General features: G+C 44.1%; 1 protein-coding gene across 1 annotated transcript in view; it reads left to right on the top strand.

Moving 5' to 3' along the window:
- The window catches only part of LOC145349767 (contactin-associated protein-like 5), an 803,770-nt gene that overhangs the window by 483,938 nt on the left and 301,313 nt on the right, over positions 1 to 18,519 (top strand). The window contains exons 9-12 of the mRNA XM_080198309.1: positions 11,446 to 11,595; positions 13,577 to 13,751; positions 16,403 to 16,509; positions 18,008 to 18,127. Coding sequence (XP_080054435.1) covers positions 11,446 to 11,595; positions 13,577 to 13,751; positions 16,403 to 16,509; positions 18,008 to 18,127 — 552 coding nt within the window. The remainder of the gene's footprint in view (positions 1 to 11,445; positions 11,596 to 13,576; positions 13,752 to 16,402; positions 16,510 to 18,007; positions 18,128 to 18,519) is intronic.

Genomic DNA, 18,519 nt, shown 5'->3' with positions numbered 1-18,519 from the left:
CAGGGATTCTGAAAAAAAATCAAACGGTGACGATGAAGCCATTGTTGATCATTGTAAAAACCCATCTGGTTCACAAATGTTTGTTGGGGAAGGAAATCTGCCACCCTTACCTGGTCTGGCCAACATGAGACTCCAGGCCCACAGCGATGTGGTTAACTCTCAACTGCCCTCTGAAATGGCCTCACAAGCCACTCAGTTCAAGGGCAATTAGGAATGGGCAATAAATTTTGGCCCAGCCAATGATACACACATCCCACAAATAATAAAAAAAACCCGTCACACTCTCAACAGGGTGAGGTAGCAAGGAAGCCTTCTGAGCTCTATCAGTCTATGGTTAGTTGGCATTGGTGCCCCTTATCATACTCTTACTGCCAACCCACTAACTCACTACAGATTGGTGCTGTTATACTCGGTGTATTCAGTAGCACACAGAGATTGTCAGCTTTGCCCCAGGTTACCAGGGGAACTTCTGAAACCAAGCACCGACACGAATCTGTGCAAAAGAGAATTTAGATTTACATGGCAAATGACAGAACTCAGAATTAGAATCAAACAAATTCTCATCCCTAAATTTAATGCAATGTTTCACCGAGGGTCACAATATTCTAATGATGTTCTCATTAACGAATCTTCCATTATTATACCAGTTGCAGTTCCCTATAAATATGTAAAGTGGCCTACCTCAAGTAATTCACATTAATAATATAAGGGACAGCTTTTGATCTGCTGTGTGTTAAATTGTAATTATAATCTTTATAATCCCTTGCCAATCTGAGAGCAACATGAGATACTTTTGAGTCTTTTCAGTCAGGCAGCACAAACTAGCAACCATCAAACACCCGCTGCAATTCTTATTATAGGAGAGGATGAAAATGAAATGGTAAGTACATTACCATTGCATCAGAGTGCCAGCGATAATGTGAGACAGGGAGAGATGAGAATGAAGATCTAGGCCAAAGACACAAAAAGATAAGTTCAGAATGAAGAATGCAAGAGAGCTGGAGGGAGAGAAACTAGTTGAGATGAATAAAACAGGAGTTAGATCAGTGCTGCGGGAAGTACTCATCTGAGGACGTGACCCAAGTCACATTTTTTTTATTCATTTGTGAGACTTGGGCGTCGCTGGCTGGTCAGGATTTATTTCCCATACCTCGTCACCCTTGAGAAGGTGGTGGTGAGTGCCTTCTTGAATCACTGCAGTCCACATGCTTGGGTTGACCTACAGTGCCATTAGGGAGGGAATTCCAGGGTTTTGTCCCAGTGACTGTGAAGGAACGGTGATATCTTTCCAAGTCATGATGGTGAGTGGCTTGGAGGAGAACTTGCAGGTGGTGATGTTCCCATATATCTGCTGCCCTTGTCCTTCGAGATGGAAGTGGTCATGGGTTTGGAAGGCACTGTCTAAGGATCTTTGGTGAATTGCTGCAGTGCATCCTGTAGATAGTACACACTACTGCTATGATTGTTGTGTAGTGGAGGGATTGGATATGGTGCCAATCAAATGGACTGCTTTGTCCTGGATGGTATCGAGCATCTTGGAGCGGCACACTGGCACAATGGTTAGCCCTGCTGATTCACAGCACCAGGGTCCTGGGTTCTATTCCTGATTTGGGTCACTGTTTGTATGTGGAGATTGCATGGTCTCCCTGTATCTGCATGGGTTTCCTCTGCGTGCTCTGGTTTCTTCCCACAGTACAAAGACATTCTGGTAAAGTACATTGGCTCTGCTAAGTTCTCCCCTAGTGTACCCAGAGCATGGCAATTTGGGGATTTTCACAGAAACTTCATTGTACTGTTAATGTAAGCCTACTTTTGACATTAATAAATAAACTTTAAACAAATTATTAGTGAAGTTATCAGTAAACCAATGCATTACGAAGGAAGGTAAGTGTGGAACAGACTGAAAGTTTAGCAACCCTCCAGTTTAGCTGAATCAAACCTGAATGAGAAATATGAAGATAACGCGGATCAGCAACAAGAATCAATCAAACACAAAAAGCAAATAATGGCAAAAACTGTCAGCAAGGACTTTGTATCAAAACTTCTCCACTTAGAAACATAGAATCCCTACACTGCAGAAGGAGGCCACTCAGCCCAATGAGTCTGCACTGTCTACAATCCCACCCAGGCCCTATTCCCATACCCCTGCATTTACCCTAGCTAGTCCCCCTGACACAAAGGGGCAATTTAGCATGGCCAATCCACCTAACCCACACATCTTTGGACTGTGGGAGGAAATCGGAGCACCCGGATGAAACCCACGCAGAGACGGGGAGAATGTGCAACTCCATACAGACAGTGACCCAAGCCGAGAATCAGACCCAGATCCCTGGTGCTGTGAGGCAGCAGTGCTAACCACTGTGTCACTGTGCCACCCTGAACAGGTTACCTAAAAGCTTTAACACAGAATCTCTCTCCACAATTGCTGCCTGACCTGCTATGTATTTTGCAGCATTTTCAGCCTTAGTATTAGACATCAGCATCAGTGTCAAAGTCGCAGTTCATACATTGAGTAAAGGATGAATCTGGAGCCTGCCTTTTTCTTAATACAAGTTTGTTTGCAAAACAACACACACAGACTCTCCTTTTCTCTCCCACACCAGTGGAGGCGAGTTCATATTTACGTAAGAATAATTCCAAAATTTTTCCTCAATTAATAAGAGCTGCTCTTACTTTCAAACTAGGTTATGGGGATTGGCCATGGTAAATTGCTCCTTACTGTCCAGAGATGTGCAGGTTAGGTGGATTGTCCATGCTAAATTACCCCTTAGTGTCCAGAGATGTGCAGGTTAGGTGGATTGTCCATGCTTAATTGCCTCTTATTGTCCAAAGATGAGCAGATTAGGTAGATCCATACTTCCTTGGCTTCCCAAGCCAAGAGACAACATTTCCCACTTCCTTCCACAGGAAATGTTGAAATCTATTGCATTTGAAAACCTATCACAAAGGTTTGCGTCTGAGGCGTCACTAAAAACAATAAATTTTCTATTCTTAGCATCACTTAAAGATGGAAATTTCAACACACATTTCTCCATCTTTATTTTGTTTAGAGGTTTTGCTTGCCTGGAAAATGTCTTGTCCCTTCGGAATGTTTCATCATAGTACTCAGCTCGAAGACATCAAAATTTGTATTCATTCCTGTCTGTTTGCCCAGTCAGTTCAATTTGTCCAATTAGACTTCACAGCTGTTCCATCACAACCTTGGAAGTATTTGCTTCTTTTTGTGTGGACCTGGCCCAATTGTCTAATTGACTGTGATAGGGTGAGAACAATTTCTTTAGGAAACTCCGAAGCACTATCTTTTCTATCAATGTAGCAGTGATAGAACATAGAACATTACAGCGCAGAACAGGCCCTTCGGCCCACGATGTTGCGCCGACCAGTTAAAAAAACAATGACCCTCTAACCTAAACCAATCCCTTTTCGTCCATAAACCTATCCACGGATCTCTTAAACGCCCCCAAACTAGGTGCATTTACAACCGCAGCAGGCAGGGCATTCCAATCCCTCACCACCCTCTGGGTAAAGAACCTACCCCTGACATCCGTCCTATAACTACCCCCCCTTAATTTAAAGCCATGCCCCCTCGTGCTAGCTTTCTCCGTCCAAAGAAAAAGGCTATCACTGTCCACCCTATCAAAACCTCTAATCATCTTATATGTTTCAATAAGATCCCCTCTTAGCCACCTACTTTCCAGCGAAAACAACCCCAAATCCCTCAGTCTCTCCTCATAGGACCTCCCCTCCATACCAGGCAACATCCTGGTAAACCTCCTCTGCACCCTCTCCAAAGCCTCCACATCCTTCCTGTAATGTGGGGACCAGAACTGCACACAGTACTCCAAGTGCGGACGCACCAGAGTTGTGTACAGTTGCAACATGACGCTGCGACTCCTAAATTCAATCCCCCTACCAATAAACGCCAAGATACGGTATGCCTTCTTAACAACCCTATCTACTTGATTCCCAACTTTCAGGGATTTATGTACACATACACCTAGATCCCTCTGTTCATCCACACTATTCAAAGTCCTCCCGTTAGCCCTATACTCAACACATCTGTTATTCCTACCAAAGTGAATTACCTCACACTTCTCTGCATTAAACTCCATCCGCCACCTCTCGGCCCAGCTCTGCAACCTGTCCAAGTCTTCCTGCAAACTATGACACCCTTCCTCACAATCTACCACACCTCCGACTTTGGTGTCATCAGCAAATTTACTAATCCACCCAACTATACCCTCATCCAGATCATTAATAAAAATTACAAACAGCAGTGGCCCCAAAACAGATCCCTGAGGCACACCACTCGTAACCGAACTCCATGACGAATATTTACCATCAACCACCACCCTCTGTCTCCTATCTGCTAGCCAATTCCTGATCCAATTTCCTAGATTACCCTCAATCCCATACATCTGCATTTTCTGCAGAAGCCTACCATGGTGAACCTTATCAAACGCCTTACTAAAATCCATATATACCACGTCAACTGCCTTACCCCCATCCACCTCTTTGGTCACTTTTTCAAAAAACTCAATAAGGTTAGTAAGGCATGGCCTACCCGCTACAAAACCATGCTGACTATCTCCAATCAATTCATTACTCTCCAAATAACTATAAATCCTATCCCTAATAATTTTTTCTAAAACCTTGCCCACAACAGAAGTGAGACTCACCGGTCTATAATTCCCGGGGAAGTCTCTGTTCCCCTTCTTAAACAATGGGACAACATTCGCTAACCTCCAATCTTCCGGTACTATACCAGAGGCCAACGACGACCTGAAGATCAGAGCCAGAGGCTCTGCAATCACTTCTCTTGCCTCCCAGAGAATCCTAGGGTAAATCCCATCCGGACCAGGGGACTTATCTATCTTCAATCCCTCAAGAATATCCAGCACATCCTCCTTATCAACTGTAATACTGTCTATTCTACTCCCCTGCAACCCTGTGTCCTCCTCAGCTATATTTTTGTCCCTTGATGTTTAAAATAATCTTCCACTTCATTCACACTAGTACATAAATGATCGTCACTCGGTAATACAGAACTTAAATATTGCTGAAAAGAGATGTGCTATTAAAGCTTTTAGTCTCATGCTCATCAGGACAGATGCAAGAATGCCAAATTTCAAAGGAAGAAGCAACTTATACGGCACAGTGGCACAATGGTTAGCACTACTGCCTCACAGTACCAGGGACCTGGGTCCAATTCCAGCCTCGGGTCACTGTCTGTGCAGAGTCTCCACATTCCCCCCTTGTCTATGTAGGTTTCCATCGGGTGCTCCGGCTTCCTCCCACAGTCCAAAGATGTGTGGGTTAGGTCGATTCGCCATGTTAACTTGACCCTAGTATCAGGGGGTTTAGCAGGGTAAATATGTGGGGTTACAGGAATAGGGCCCAGGTGGGATTGTGATCGGTGCAAACTAAATGGGCCAAATGACCTCCTTTTATGGGATTCTATGATTCTATACTGCATGAGGAAAAGGTGCTGATTAGTTGACAAGTTAACAGAAGGCAATAGATCCCTGGTACATTCGCTATAGCAATACCTCAACCAAGTGAATGTCAACTTGCCAACCAATCAACATCCTTTTCTCATGCAGTATAAGTGGTTGCTCCCTTTGAAATTTGGCATTCTTGCATCTGTCCTGATTGAGTGCAGAATGAGAAGTGTTGACTGAATGTCTCTTTATTGAGCAATAATCCTAAACAGATGGGATGATTATTGCACCCTTTTCAGAAATTGATTTCATCCTGTGATGCCCTGAATTAGAAAGATAATATAGAACAGCCCTACTCCTCAGAGCTTAGTACTTACTACCTCATCCAATGGAACCTTTATGGATGCTCGGAAGTTTGCACCGTCTATCAGGGAAGCTATTTATTGTGGCAACAAACGTAACTTTATGCAAGTGTTCAAAATGGGGAAGGTTGGATTAAGAAAGATTGTTAGGTGAAATTTTAAAAATTCAGTCAAGTTTGGAATTAAAAGTCTAATGGTGACCATGAAACTGTTGTTGAAAAAAACATCTGGCTCTCTTAGGGAAGGAAATCTGCCGTCCCTACCTGGTCTGGCCTACACGTGACTCCAGATTCACAGCAATGTGATTGACTCTCAACTGCCCTCTGAAATGGCCCAGCAAGCTACTGAATTCAAGGGGCAATTAAGGATGGGCAATAAACGTTAGCTGAGCCAGCGATGCCCACATCCCATGAATGAATGAAAAAAAGAGAAAGCTTTTCAGGAGAACAGAGCTGCTGAAAAAAAGAGACATGCATGCCTCGGGACAGATACAAGAATGCCAAATTTCAAAGGGATTCTGACATCTGTCCGGGTGAGTGCAAGATGAAAAGTTTCGACAGCATGCCTTTCTTTTCTTCAGCATCACTCAATTCAGCACTAATCATAGAACAGAATCATAGAATCCTTACAGTGCAGAAAAAGGCCATTCAGCCCATTAAACCTGCACTGACAACAATCCCGATCCCATGTATTTATCCTACTAATCCTCAGGGGCTTGGCCAATCAACCTAACATTGAATACATTGAATGGATGTATATCCATTCTGGATATAGCACTCGGGTGAATGGGATCAAAGGTGAGAAAGCAGGATTAGGCTACCTGAGTTGGATGAGCAGCCGTGATGAAATTAATGGTGCATCAGGCTCGAAGGGCCAAATGGCCTCCTCCTGCTCCTGTCCTCTATATTTCTATGGTGAACCAGCGTACCTTTGGAGTGTGGGAGGAAACCGGAGCAATCAGGGGAAGCCCACTCAGACACGGGGAGAACGTGCAAACTCCACACAGACAGTCACCCGGAGCCAGCATTGAACCTGGGTCCTGGTGCTGTGAGACAGCGTTGCTAACCACTGTGCCACCGTGCCGCACCAGGCAACTATTTGATAACAGGACACGTTACCTCGAAGAAAGCCACTGAGATCCACATAGATTCAGGAGGCAGTTGTAACAATGCTCGGCAAAGAAGAAATCAAGGCACAGCCTGAGAAACTGGGGCTGGAATTCTCTGGCCATTCATGCCGGCAGGATTCTCTGGCCCCGCCAACAGCGCAATGCCCGCTCGTGAGTTTCCCGCCAGCATGGGGGTGATGACAATGGGAATTCCATTTGACAGAGAATTCCGCCATTCGCAAACAATGTGCCGCCTCCCACCAACTGGAAACACGCAGCTAGAAGGCTAGAGAATCTCTCCCTGGATATCTGGGGCTAAGTTATCATAAAAGTTTGGCCTTATTAAAAGATATGATAATAGCCTTTCTATTTCTTTGAATTGCAAATTATCTTTTCCATCCCTTGAGTACATCCGTAAACACCTAAAACATAAGGAACAATAGCATTTTCATTCTGATTGTCTCGGCCTAAAAGAAATGAATGCGTTGGCAAAATATAACTTCGTATTGGCATGACTTTTTTTTTATTACATTTCGCTGATTGAATTAGCTTCAACATTTTCTGCCTTTGGCTGCAATTTCTCCAAACAAATGTGCTCCAGGAAATTGTGCAAAGTTAGGCTTCAGAATTCTGAAAAGTTCTTCCATTTCAGCCTAACATTTAATTCCACGCAGCGAGCGGCACCGGATCTCCCTCTTCAGCACCTACTAATTGAATTGTGAATGCTTGAAAAGTTCCAGTCCCCTTACAGATGAGAAATGCTGATGTTTGAACCTTGCCTGTGAGGAAGCTGTTAATTGAATAAATCACAGTTTTTGCAATGCTGCAAAGTGTAGTGAAGGCGGAGATATTGGCAGCTCGCAAGGGGTTTATACTGAACTGTGCAAGCTTTACTCTTCGTTAAAGCAAAACACATGAGCATCCGTGGAGAGGAAAACAGTTCGGAGGCGACTGCAACGACACAGTAGTTAGCACTGCCGGCTCACAGTGACCAGAGACCTGGGTTCAATTCCAGCCTTGGGTAGCTGTCTGTTTGCATGTTCCCCCCACATCTGTGTGGGCTTTCTCTGGATGCTCCAGTTCCCTTTCATAGTCCAAAGACGTGCTGGTTAGGTGCATTGGCCACGCTAAATTCTCTCTCAGTGTACCCGAACTGTGTCATACTGTTCTATGTTCTATGGATACAAGGCCCATGAGAGTTGAGGTGCCATGGAGATGGGGAAGGGTACATTGCAGGGTTTCCTAAAAATATCCCTGAATTTTGCAGGCAGGGCAGTCTGCTAGTATTAAAAAGAGAAATAGGGAGCAGATGGGGCGTTAGTTTTTTATTAATTTGTGGAACATTAATGTCATTGGCTGGCCAGCATTTATAGCCCACCCCTAATTATCTGAGGACAGTTGAGAGTCAACCACATTGCTGTGGCTCTGGGGTCTCATGTAGGCCAGGCCAGGCAACGAAGACAGATTTCCTTCCCAAAAGGACATCAGTAAACCAGATGGGGTTTTCCTGATGGGTTTCATGGTTATCAGTAGATTCTTAATTCCAGATTTTTTTTTCCACCATCTGGCGGACTTCAAACCTGGGTCCCCAGAACATTAGCTGAACTTCTGGATTGATAGTCTAGTACAACTAGGCCATCGCTGAGGAGGAATGCTGACGGAAGCTTGTGTTCGGATTGTAAAGGCCCACTTAATGAGGATTTTAACAGAAATATTCACCTAGCTTGAGCTAAAAGGAGAATCCCCAGGGGAGCCCTCACCATCTAAGAGAATTCTGAGCTTAAAAGGCTGGGAATGGAAAAGAATGAAGTATATCCTTAGGAGCTAAGAATCACTTTGGACTGGTTCTGGGTGAATTGAATGCATATTTCAGGGACAGTGTGAAGACCATGAACATTTTTGGTCATTTTAAATGTTAAAAGGGGAAACTTCTGTTCTGTGTTGTAATATGAGGCATATATGTCTTTAAGGGTACATAGCTTAAATCATTCCCACCTTTACAGGTAATATTAGTTGCATGACTTGTATTCATCTACAATAACAGATCGTGGAAGTAAGAAGTAAGCACAGCCTCCGAGTTAACTTTAAAATAATAACCATATTATGTTACCAATCCTTGTCCTGTGATTGATATGTTTGTGTTGAAGAGAAGAACATAGCATGGTGGCAGCATGATTTTGAAGAATTGACCAAGTGCACAAACTTCAATCCTTCAATATCCAGCCACAGAACAATTGTCGAGGGAGTGAAACAACTATTTGGAACTCACCACATGGAAGCGATTCTGTAGCTCTACACAAGTCCACCTCAGCATGCCTTCATTCTGAAATTGTACCTCACTCCAGGCAGCAGCCAGCATGTCCCAGAAACATTGCACAAACTCCGGAGAGCCCAGTCAGTACACACCCTGACGTGAAGTTTAAGCAGGAATAGTACTTAAATAAAAGGATAAAAGCAAATCATTGCGAATGTTGGAATCTGGAACTAAAAGAGAAAATGCTGGAAAATCTCCACAGGTCTGGCAGCATCTGTAAGGAGAGCTTTGGCAAAGGGTCATCTGGACTCAAAACCTCAGCCCTTTTCTCTCCTTACAGATGCTGCCAGGCCTGCTGAGATTTTCCGGCATTTTCTCTTTTGACAATAGAAATTAAATAGCTGACTCTGAAAATTAAACTTTCAGTCAAACTCACTGACAGGAGATCAAAGAGAAGGTAAGATACTGGAGGCTGGGCTGAATTCTCTTTATCTCGTAACAGCTTCCAACAGCTAAAAGAAACACACTCAAAAAAAAAACTTTCTTCGCTGTTTCACTTATTGGGAAGATCACGAACGGAATTTTTCAATATTTTTTCCGAAGTGTTTAAAAACTTCCTGGCAGAAAACACTTCACCAATTCTTGTTTTGTGATTGGTACAGAATCCCTCCAGTGCAGAGGGAGGCTGTTTGGCTCATTGAGTCTGCACTGATCACAATCCCACCCAGGCCCTATCCCTATAATCCTATGCATTTACCCTAGCTAATACCCCTGACACTAAGGGGCAATTTAGTACGGCCAGTCCACCTAATCTGCACATCTTTGGAATGTGGGAGGAAACCCACGCAGACATGGGGTGGGGGGGGTGAAGCGTGTAAACTCCACACAGACAGTGACCCAAGCCTGGAATCGAACCCAGGTCCCTGGCACTGTGAGGCAGCAGTGCTAACCACTGTGCCACTAATGTATGTTTGCATCAAAGAGAAGGAGGTAACTTTCTGTGGTTTAAACTATCAGTTTTGGACAAAACCGGTGTTTCATCAGTGTTGCTTTCTTCTCATTTGAGTAAAAGCTGTAAATCTGAAATCTTGTTTTGTGCGATCCTTTAAATTGGTCACTGGGAATTCAGATTTCTTTTTAATTTGTCTCTATGGACTTCATAATAATGTATATATACCCCGATATGTACATGGAATATAACAAACAATAGTAGAAATGTACTTGTTGGCATACATTTTGATAAAAACAGCTGTAAACAATCATATATAAAACCCCTCAGTTGCCAACATCTCTACTTTCTCTGTACTTTGCAACATTCTAACCCGTTGGGTCCAGAAAGACAATTTTTTCTCACAGAGTGCGGTGAGTGTCTGGAATGAGTTGCCAGAGATAGTAACAGAAGCAGGTACAATTTTGTCTTTTGAAAAGCATTTAGACAATTACATGGGGAAGATTGAGATAGAGAGATATGGGCCAAACGCGGGCAATTGGGACAAGTTAGTGGTTAAAAATTGGGTGGCATAGACAGGTTGGGCTGAAGGGCTTGTTTCCATGCTGTAAACCTCTCTAACTCTATGACTCTGACTGAACTCCATCTATTGTGGGCATGTAGTCACTCAAGGGAAAAATGATTTGTGCCGCACTGCCAGAGACCATCGAGCTGGTTCAGTTGGTGCTAATTCCACTTCCCCAACCCTGCCTTTTCCCAGTCGACCTGCAACCATTTTCTTTGAGCGACACAGTGGTACAGTGGTTAGCCCTGCTGCCTCACAGCACCAGGAACCTAGGTTGGATTCTGGCTTAGGGTGACTGCCTTTGTGGAGTTTGCACATTCTCCCGGTATCTGCGTGGATTTCCTCTGGGTGGTCCAGTTTCCTCCCACGCTCCAGAGATGTATGGGTATGGTGGATTGGCCGTGGTAAAATACCCCTGATTGTCAGGGGGTTAGAGAGTGGATACAGGGATAGGACCTGGGTGGGATTGTTGTCAGTACATGCTAAACGGGCTGAATGGCCACCTTCTGCACTGTAGGGATTCTATGATTCTCAAATATTTATCCAATTCCATTTTGAAAACCATTGAATCTTGCTTCCGCCAACGTCTCAAGCAGGTCATAACTCACCATGCTAAAAAAAACACTTTATTTGCCTTCTGGATCTTGTATCTTTTATATTAGGTCTGTGTAATATCCAAATAACTCTGACAGACTTGGGCCAGGTCAAGGGACTAGACAGTCTTCCTGTAATGAGGCACATGGATCCCTGTGTTTTATTCTTACAGGTGTTAACCTGAATGACGGGCAGTGGCATTCCATCCATTTAAGCACCAAACGGAATCGTGTCAGCGTTGAGTTGAACGGGGAAGCTGCCTCGACTGCCCACGCGACCACCCAGATGTGGATGTACTCAGGAAGCAGTTATTATTTTGGAGGTGAGACCCATTCATTAGCAGAACCAACCTTTTCACTGTGCAGTCGGGCCTTTGTTAGATTGCAACGTGCCGTCCAGCACTGAAACTGCTTCGGGTCAGATGTGTAGTGATGTGCGTCAGAGCAATTAATTAGAAGATGTTATTGCCTTGGCATCGAAGTTGCTAACTTTCTACTTGGATGTAATCACAGAGACTTTATCAGTTGACCTTTGACATCCAGCTGGCATGTCCCCTGTCTCCCACCATCTGACACCCCCCTCCTGGCAAAACACTATCTTTTCTTTAGCCAGTTGGAATGTGACTAAACTCCTAAGGCCCAAATTTAACTTGGTGCAAGTGCATGGTTTTCAATCAATTAAGTTCTCAACCTTTGTCATTTAATTGGATGTTTCTTGACCGATGGGCAAAAGGTCCTTTTCTGCAATGTATGAGTCTCTTTGTGTTTCTGTCACCAAATCGCCTCCGCTACCTCCGTTCCTGATTTAATTTTCTGCTACGAGTTTCTACTAATGTTAGTTCTTATCTTTAATTCATAAAGGCACCTGACAATCCACTAGAGTTGGTCACCTCAGTCTTGATGGTGGAGACTAGGTTGTAAGAACATTCTAGAAGCAGATGTAGGCCGTATGGCCTCTTGATACTGCTCCACCATTCAATAAGATCATGACTTATCTTCTACCTCAACTTCACTGTTCCCCATTCTCACAAATCTCGATTCCTTTAGTTTCTGAAAATCTATCAATAACCATTTTGGATAGACTTAAAGACTGAGCTTCCATGTTCTCCAGCGTAAATAATTCCAAAGATTGAGGTCCCTCTAAATGAAGAAACTTCTCATTTCAATCCTAAATGGCCAACACTTTATTCTGAGATTATGATCCCCAGTTCTAAGCTCTCCAGTCACCGGAGGGCGGAGGGAAGGTGAGGCGCAGGGGGTGAGTAGGGGTTGGCCTTTCTACATCCACCTATCAAACACAGTATGAATTTTGTACATGTTTTGTACATGAGGAGAATGGACAAAGTGGATAGTCAGAAGCTTTTTCCCAGGGTTGAAGAGTCAATTACTGGGGTCACAGAATAAGGTGCGAAGAGCAAGATTTAAAGGAGATGTATGAGACAATTTTTTTACAAGGAGGCTGGTGGGTGCCTGGAACTTGCTACCGGGGGAGGTAGTGGAAGCAGATACAATCGTGATTTTTAAGAGGCATCTTGACAAATACACGAATAGGATGGGAATAGAGGGATATGGTCCCTGGAAGAGTTGGGGGTTTTAGTTCAGTCAGGCAGCATGGTCAGTGCAGGCTTGAAAGGAGTGTGCCTGTGCTGTAATTTTCTTTGTTCTTTGTCTAATAGATTATTTCTCATTCTTCTAAACTCAAGGGGAGACAGGGCCACTCTGCTCAATCTCTTCAGGGTTAGGGAGATTTTTCTTTGACATGTGTGATCATTGTTGCTTCATCACTTCAATAGCTATAGAAACATAGAAAATTACAGCTCACAAACAGGTCTTTTGGCCCTTCTTGTCTGTGCCGAACCATTTTTGCCTTGTTCCACTTACCTGCACTTGGACCATATCCCTCCACACCCCTCTCATCCATGAACCCGTGCAAGTTTTTCTTAAATGTTAGAAGTGACCCCGCATTTACCACTTTATCCGGCAGCTCATTCCACACTCACACCACTCTCTGCGTGAAGAAGCCCCCCCTAATATTCCCTTTAAACTTTTCTCCTTTCACCCTTAACCCATGCCCACTGGTTTTTTTCTCCCCTAGCCTCAGTGGAAAATGCCTGTTTGCATTCACTCTATCTATACCCATCAAAATCTTATACACCTCTATCAAATCTCCCCTCATTCTTCTATGCTCCAGGGAATAAAGTCCTAAACTATTCAATCTCTAACAACGTGCATCTTTTCAGCTTGATGTTCAATTAATGCCAGCCTAGTTATTCTAAGTGTTTCTGTACCTGCTGTGCTTCAAAGGGTGCCCGCGAAGTCTCATTGATGCTGCTGCATGTTCTAACACCATCAGTGCCTTCCAAGGCTGTATGCGCCTTTTCTCCATAGACAACCAGCCAGCCAATCTCACTCTGGTACAACAAGGTTTGCAAGGCAACTTCAGCGACTTACAGTTAGACCTGTGCGGTATCGTAGACAGGTAATCCGATTTCCTTTTTCATACTCGATAGAAGTTTTATTATTTAAAATTTGAATGCAAACCTAATACAAAAGCAGTTAAGCCTCTCAAAGATTTTGTTGCCATTTTCCCCCACTGCATATCAATGATTTAAGTTAGGATTTTTTTTTACTTTCATTGTGTTTGTTGAAGATAGTAAGTCATCTTTCTGCGTTACAATTTGCTTCCATTTTTCCTCATATACAGAAGCTGCTGCTCCAAACTGGAATTAACTCTGCCATGTGCGCTCATAGAATTGTATACTCTGGATATTTGACCCATGGCGTGGGATTCTCCTACCTCGTTTCGCCCCTCTCTGCCCCTCCCCGCCCTACCAGCCAGCCAGCAAGAATGGAGAAATTGGCCGGAATTTTACTGCCTTGTCTGCCCCAGAATCGGGGCGGGCAAGGCTCGCAGAATGGCATTCTCTGTTGGCCTCGGATGTGATCTCACGAGCCTCAGGGTGGTGAGGCAGTAAAATTCTGGCATTTGACTCCATTGGTGCTGGAGATTCCCAGCTGCAGAAGAGGCTGGAGAAAGTCTACCAGTCCCCTGCTTTCTCAGATAATCATTCAATCATAGTACATTGGCTTCGCTGAAAGGCCAGCATTTATTGCCCATACCTAATTTCCCTCGGAGGGCAGTTGAGAGTCAACCACGTTGCTTTGGTCTAGAGTCACATTTAGGCCAGACCAGGTAAGGATGGCAGATTTCCTCCTCTAAAGGACATTAGTGAGCCAGACAGGTTTTTCCGACAATCGACGATGGTCATCGGTAAATTCTTAATTCCGTATTTCGTTTTAATTGAATTCAAATTCCACCATCTGCTGTGACGGGATTCGAATCCAGGTCCCAGAACATTAGCTGAGTTTCTGGATTAATAGTCTAGCAATAATATCACTAGGCCATCACCTTCCCTCGTAACAGAAGGCAAGAGTGCACAATGTGAAGAATGTTTGATGCAAATTAGGAGCAGGGTAGGAAACAAATAGAGTTTGTTACTTTGAAAATGTTTGGACTAAGAGTAAAATTTCCAAGGGAATCTGAATGCCTTTGCAAGCTGATGAAGTTAAGGTTGAGGTAGTATTTTTCCTCTGAATTAATTGGAGCAACTACAGGGCAGAAAATAGAATAAAATAGGTGTTACTGCAGTTCCACTAATAATGTCAGTCTCACGTGTCCAATCTGAAGTTCCTAGAAAGAATTGACCAGTCCCCATTAAAGTCCCTGGAAGTCACTTTGCCCCATTTCAAATGGGATTAAGTGGGTATGGCTTACCTCTCCAGTCTGCATTTCCTGATCAAAAGTAGCTTCAAATGGCACAGTGGCACAATGGGTTGCCATGCTGCCTCACAGCGCCAGGGACCCGGGTTCAATTGCATCCTTGAGTGACGGTGTGGAGTTTGCACATTCTCCTGGTGTCTGCGTGGGTTTCCTCTGCGTGCTCCAGTCTTCTCCCACCGTCCAAAGAGGTGCAGGTTAGGTGGATTGGCCATGCTAAATTGCCCCCTAGAGTCAGGGGGATTAGCAGGGTAAATATGTGGGGTTACGTGGATAGGGCCTGGGTGGGAGTGTAGGCGCAATGGGCCAAATGGGCATGCTAAATTGCCTCCTAGTGTCCAAAAATATGTAAGTCAGGGGGATTAGGAGGGTAAATGTGTGGGGTTATGGAATGGTCCTGACTCAGATATTCTTTCAGAGAGTCAGTCAGACTTAGTATCCCTACAGTACAGAAGGAAGCCATTTGGCCTATCGAGTTTGCATCTACAATAGTTCCATCCATGCCCCATCCACACAACCTCAACACTAAGAGGAAATCCCACCCAGACTTGTTCTCTGCAACTCCAAGTTTTTACCTCACTAATCCCCTTAACCTGCATATCTTGGGACTAAGGGGCAATTTAGCATGGCCAATCCTCCTAATCTGCACATCTTTGGAGTGTGGGAGGAAATCGGAGCACCCGGAGGAAACTCATGCAAACATGGGGAGAACATGCAAACTCCACACAGTGACCCCAGGCTGGAATTGAACTCAGGTCCCTGGTGCTGTAAAGCAATGATGTGAAGATGCTGACGTTGGCCTGGGGTAAAACAGAAAGAAATCCCACAACACCAGTTTAAAGTCCAAACAGGTTTATTTGTAGCAAAAGCTGCAAGCTGTAAAGCAACAGTTCCAACCATTGTGCCACTGTGCTGCCCAACCTGCTGCCCACTTGATGGACTGAATAGCTCCTTCTGCACTGTAGATATTGTACCATGCTATGAGTAGCTGCAATAAAGTGTCAGTGGTGACAATGGGGATTCTGTACATGCCCTGGAACACCTACTTTTACCCGCATAAGCTGTGACACAGAGACAACAATGTGATGCCAGAGTCATTTTCGAGCCAGCTCCTAATGGTGTTCAATAAGCTTAGCAATGTACCTGGTACAAGAATGTTTCCAGCAGTATCCATATGCTATTCAGTGTATGAGCTACACTGCTCTCGGCTTGAATGCGACTCCCATTTATTGTCAATTGCTGATTAATTATAATCATTTAATTCTGCGGATTTACCTACTGGGAGCCAGGTTTACGTATCGAGTGAGGAAGGGACTTTGTATCATCATGTCTCTTTTTTGTGTGTGTGCTAGGTGTTTACCCAATTACTGCGAGCACGGGGGAGAATGCTCTCAGACCTGGAGTACCTTTCACTGCGACTGCACAGGGACTGGTTACACTGGGGCCACCTGCCATAACTGTGAGTAACATTGACCTGTATTACATAGTCACCTTACTACTCATAGTTAGACAGCTTACACTGGTGGGGGTTGGGAGGGCTGGAGGACTGTGTTTTAGTCATTCGGTTTTGCCTCGAAGACCTGGTATAAAGATTATACACTCAGCCGCTTGAATGAGAATAGTATTGGACATGTGTGCCGGAATTCTCTGACTGTTTATGTTGGCAGGATTCTCTGGTCCCATCGGCAGTGCACCCCCACCCTTGTGTTTCCCGCTGGTGTGGGGTGACACCAGTGAGGATTCTCATTGACAGCGGCAGGAACAGAGAACCCCACCGCTCGCAAGGAATGCATCATTGGGAAGCAAGGTGGTACAGCGGTTAGCACTGCTGCCTCACAGCGTCAGGGATCCAGGTTCAATTCCGGCCTCGGTAACTGCCTGTGTGGACTTTGCACAACCTCCCCGTGTCTGGGTGGGTTTCCTCTGGGTGCTCCGATTTCCTCCCACTGTCTGAAAGATGTGCAGATTAGGTGCAATGGCCGTGCTAAAAATTGCCCCTTAGTGTCAGAGGGGCTAGCCAGGGTGAATGCATGGGAAGAGGGCTTGGGTATGATTGTGGTCTGTGCAGACTTGATGGGCTGAATGATCACCTTTTGCACTGTAGGATTCGATGACCATGCCAGTTGTTTAAACGAGACAGGGGTAAATACATTGTGTTATGGGGATAGAGTCTGGACGGGATTGTTGTTGGTGTATGCTCAATGGACTGAATGGCCTCCTTCTGCACTGCAGGGGTCCTATGATAGATACATGGGATTCACATCAATCATAACTATAATTTGTGGGTGCACGAGAAAGCCCCGATGGTTAGCTTGAGCAAGTTGTCTGCGCGATGAGTGAACCTTTTAACCTTTGTTAACTCTGGCGTGACTCTCCCATTTGAAAGTAACTCTCATACACTCATGCAGTTTTAGCAGTGAAAGTTAAAGTTGTGCACCTTGCCCTGAATAAATTCAATGACAAGAAAAAGGGACTTGCTTCTGGGGTTGATTGTGCTTCCGCTGTGCACTAAAACGTGCCGCGTAAATACTTGATTGAAGTTCAACTCTTTTCTCCACCTGCCTCTCCCCACACTGTATTTATAGTCACATCAATAATCCAAAGGTGACATGTTTACATTAAATGTGCCCTGTTGCTAAAAAAAAACTGCAAAAGACTCCTGAACACCTGAGTAAGCAGAAATAGAGCATCTCATGAATTTTAAACTTGTGGGTCTTTTTTTTTGCGCTGTGCCTTCAAGATTATGTGACCTTATTCCCAGATGGTTTTGGTGTTCATTTCATCACTATTTATCTGAGCTAATGTATTTTCCAATGCTGTTGTCATAAGTGTTCTCATTAGCACTTTTTCAAGATCTGTTTTACCCCCTACTCCTATTAAGTTAAAATAATGGAAATGTACTGTACTGATGATGTGATTATTTTTATATATATATATGTATACATACATTTATACAGCCAGGTATAAGCAGTCCTGTGAGACATACAAACACACAGGGAATACATCAGGCTTCTTCTTCATTGATCCAGATGCCAGCGGACCCCAAGAACCTTTGCTTGTCTACTGTAACATGACAGGTGAGATGGTCCCTTTTTTTAGCATGTTCATTTACATTTCACCAACAAAGCAGAAATGACTCAAAACACAATTATAGCATGAATCCCATAAAACACATTAGGACAAAATGATTGGGAAATGTGTCGTTCAGATGCAAGAAGAGGCGGTAAGTGAAGCAATTGTTAACAAGATACGATTCTTGCCAAATTAGATATTGATTAATTCTCCACTTGCCCACATTTGTTACACTCAAAGCGATAATTCAGTCATACTGAGAGCTCATGTAATTAGACTCCACTAATTTCTTTTCCTTGTGGTTTTTGATGGGAAGCGTTTCCTTAAATATCTTGGTTTAGAAACTGTACCAGCCTCCTGTAATATTGTCTAATTGACAATATGCCGGTGTTGGACT

The sequence above is a fragment of the Carcharhinus amblyrhynchos genome, chromosome 11, assembly GCF_965287045.1.
Source record: "Carcharhinus amblyrhynchos chromosome 11, sCarAmb.v2.hapA, whole genome shotgun sequence".
NCBI classification, from domain to species: domain Eukaryota; kingdom Metazoa; phylum Chordata; class Chondrichthyes; order Carcharhiniformes; family Carcharhinidae; genus Carcharhinus; species Carcharhinus amblyrhynchos.
This window is presented reverse-complemented; position numbering and strand designations above follow the sequence as displayed.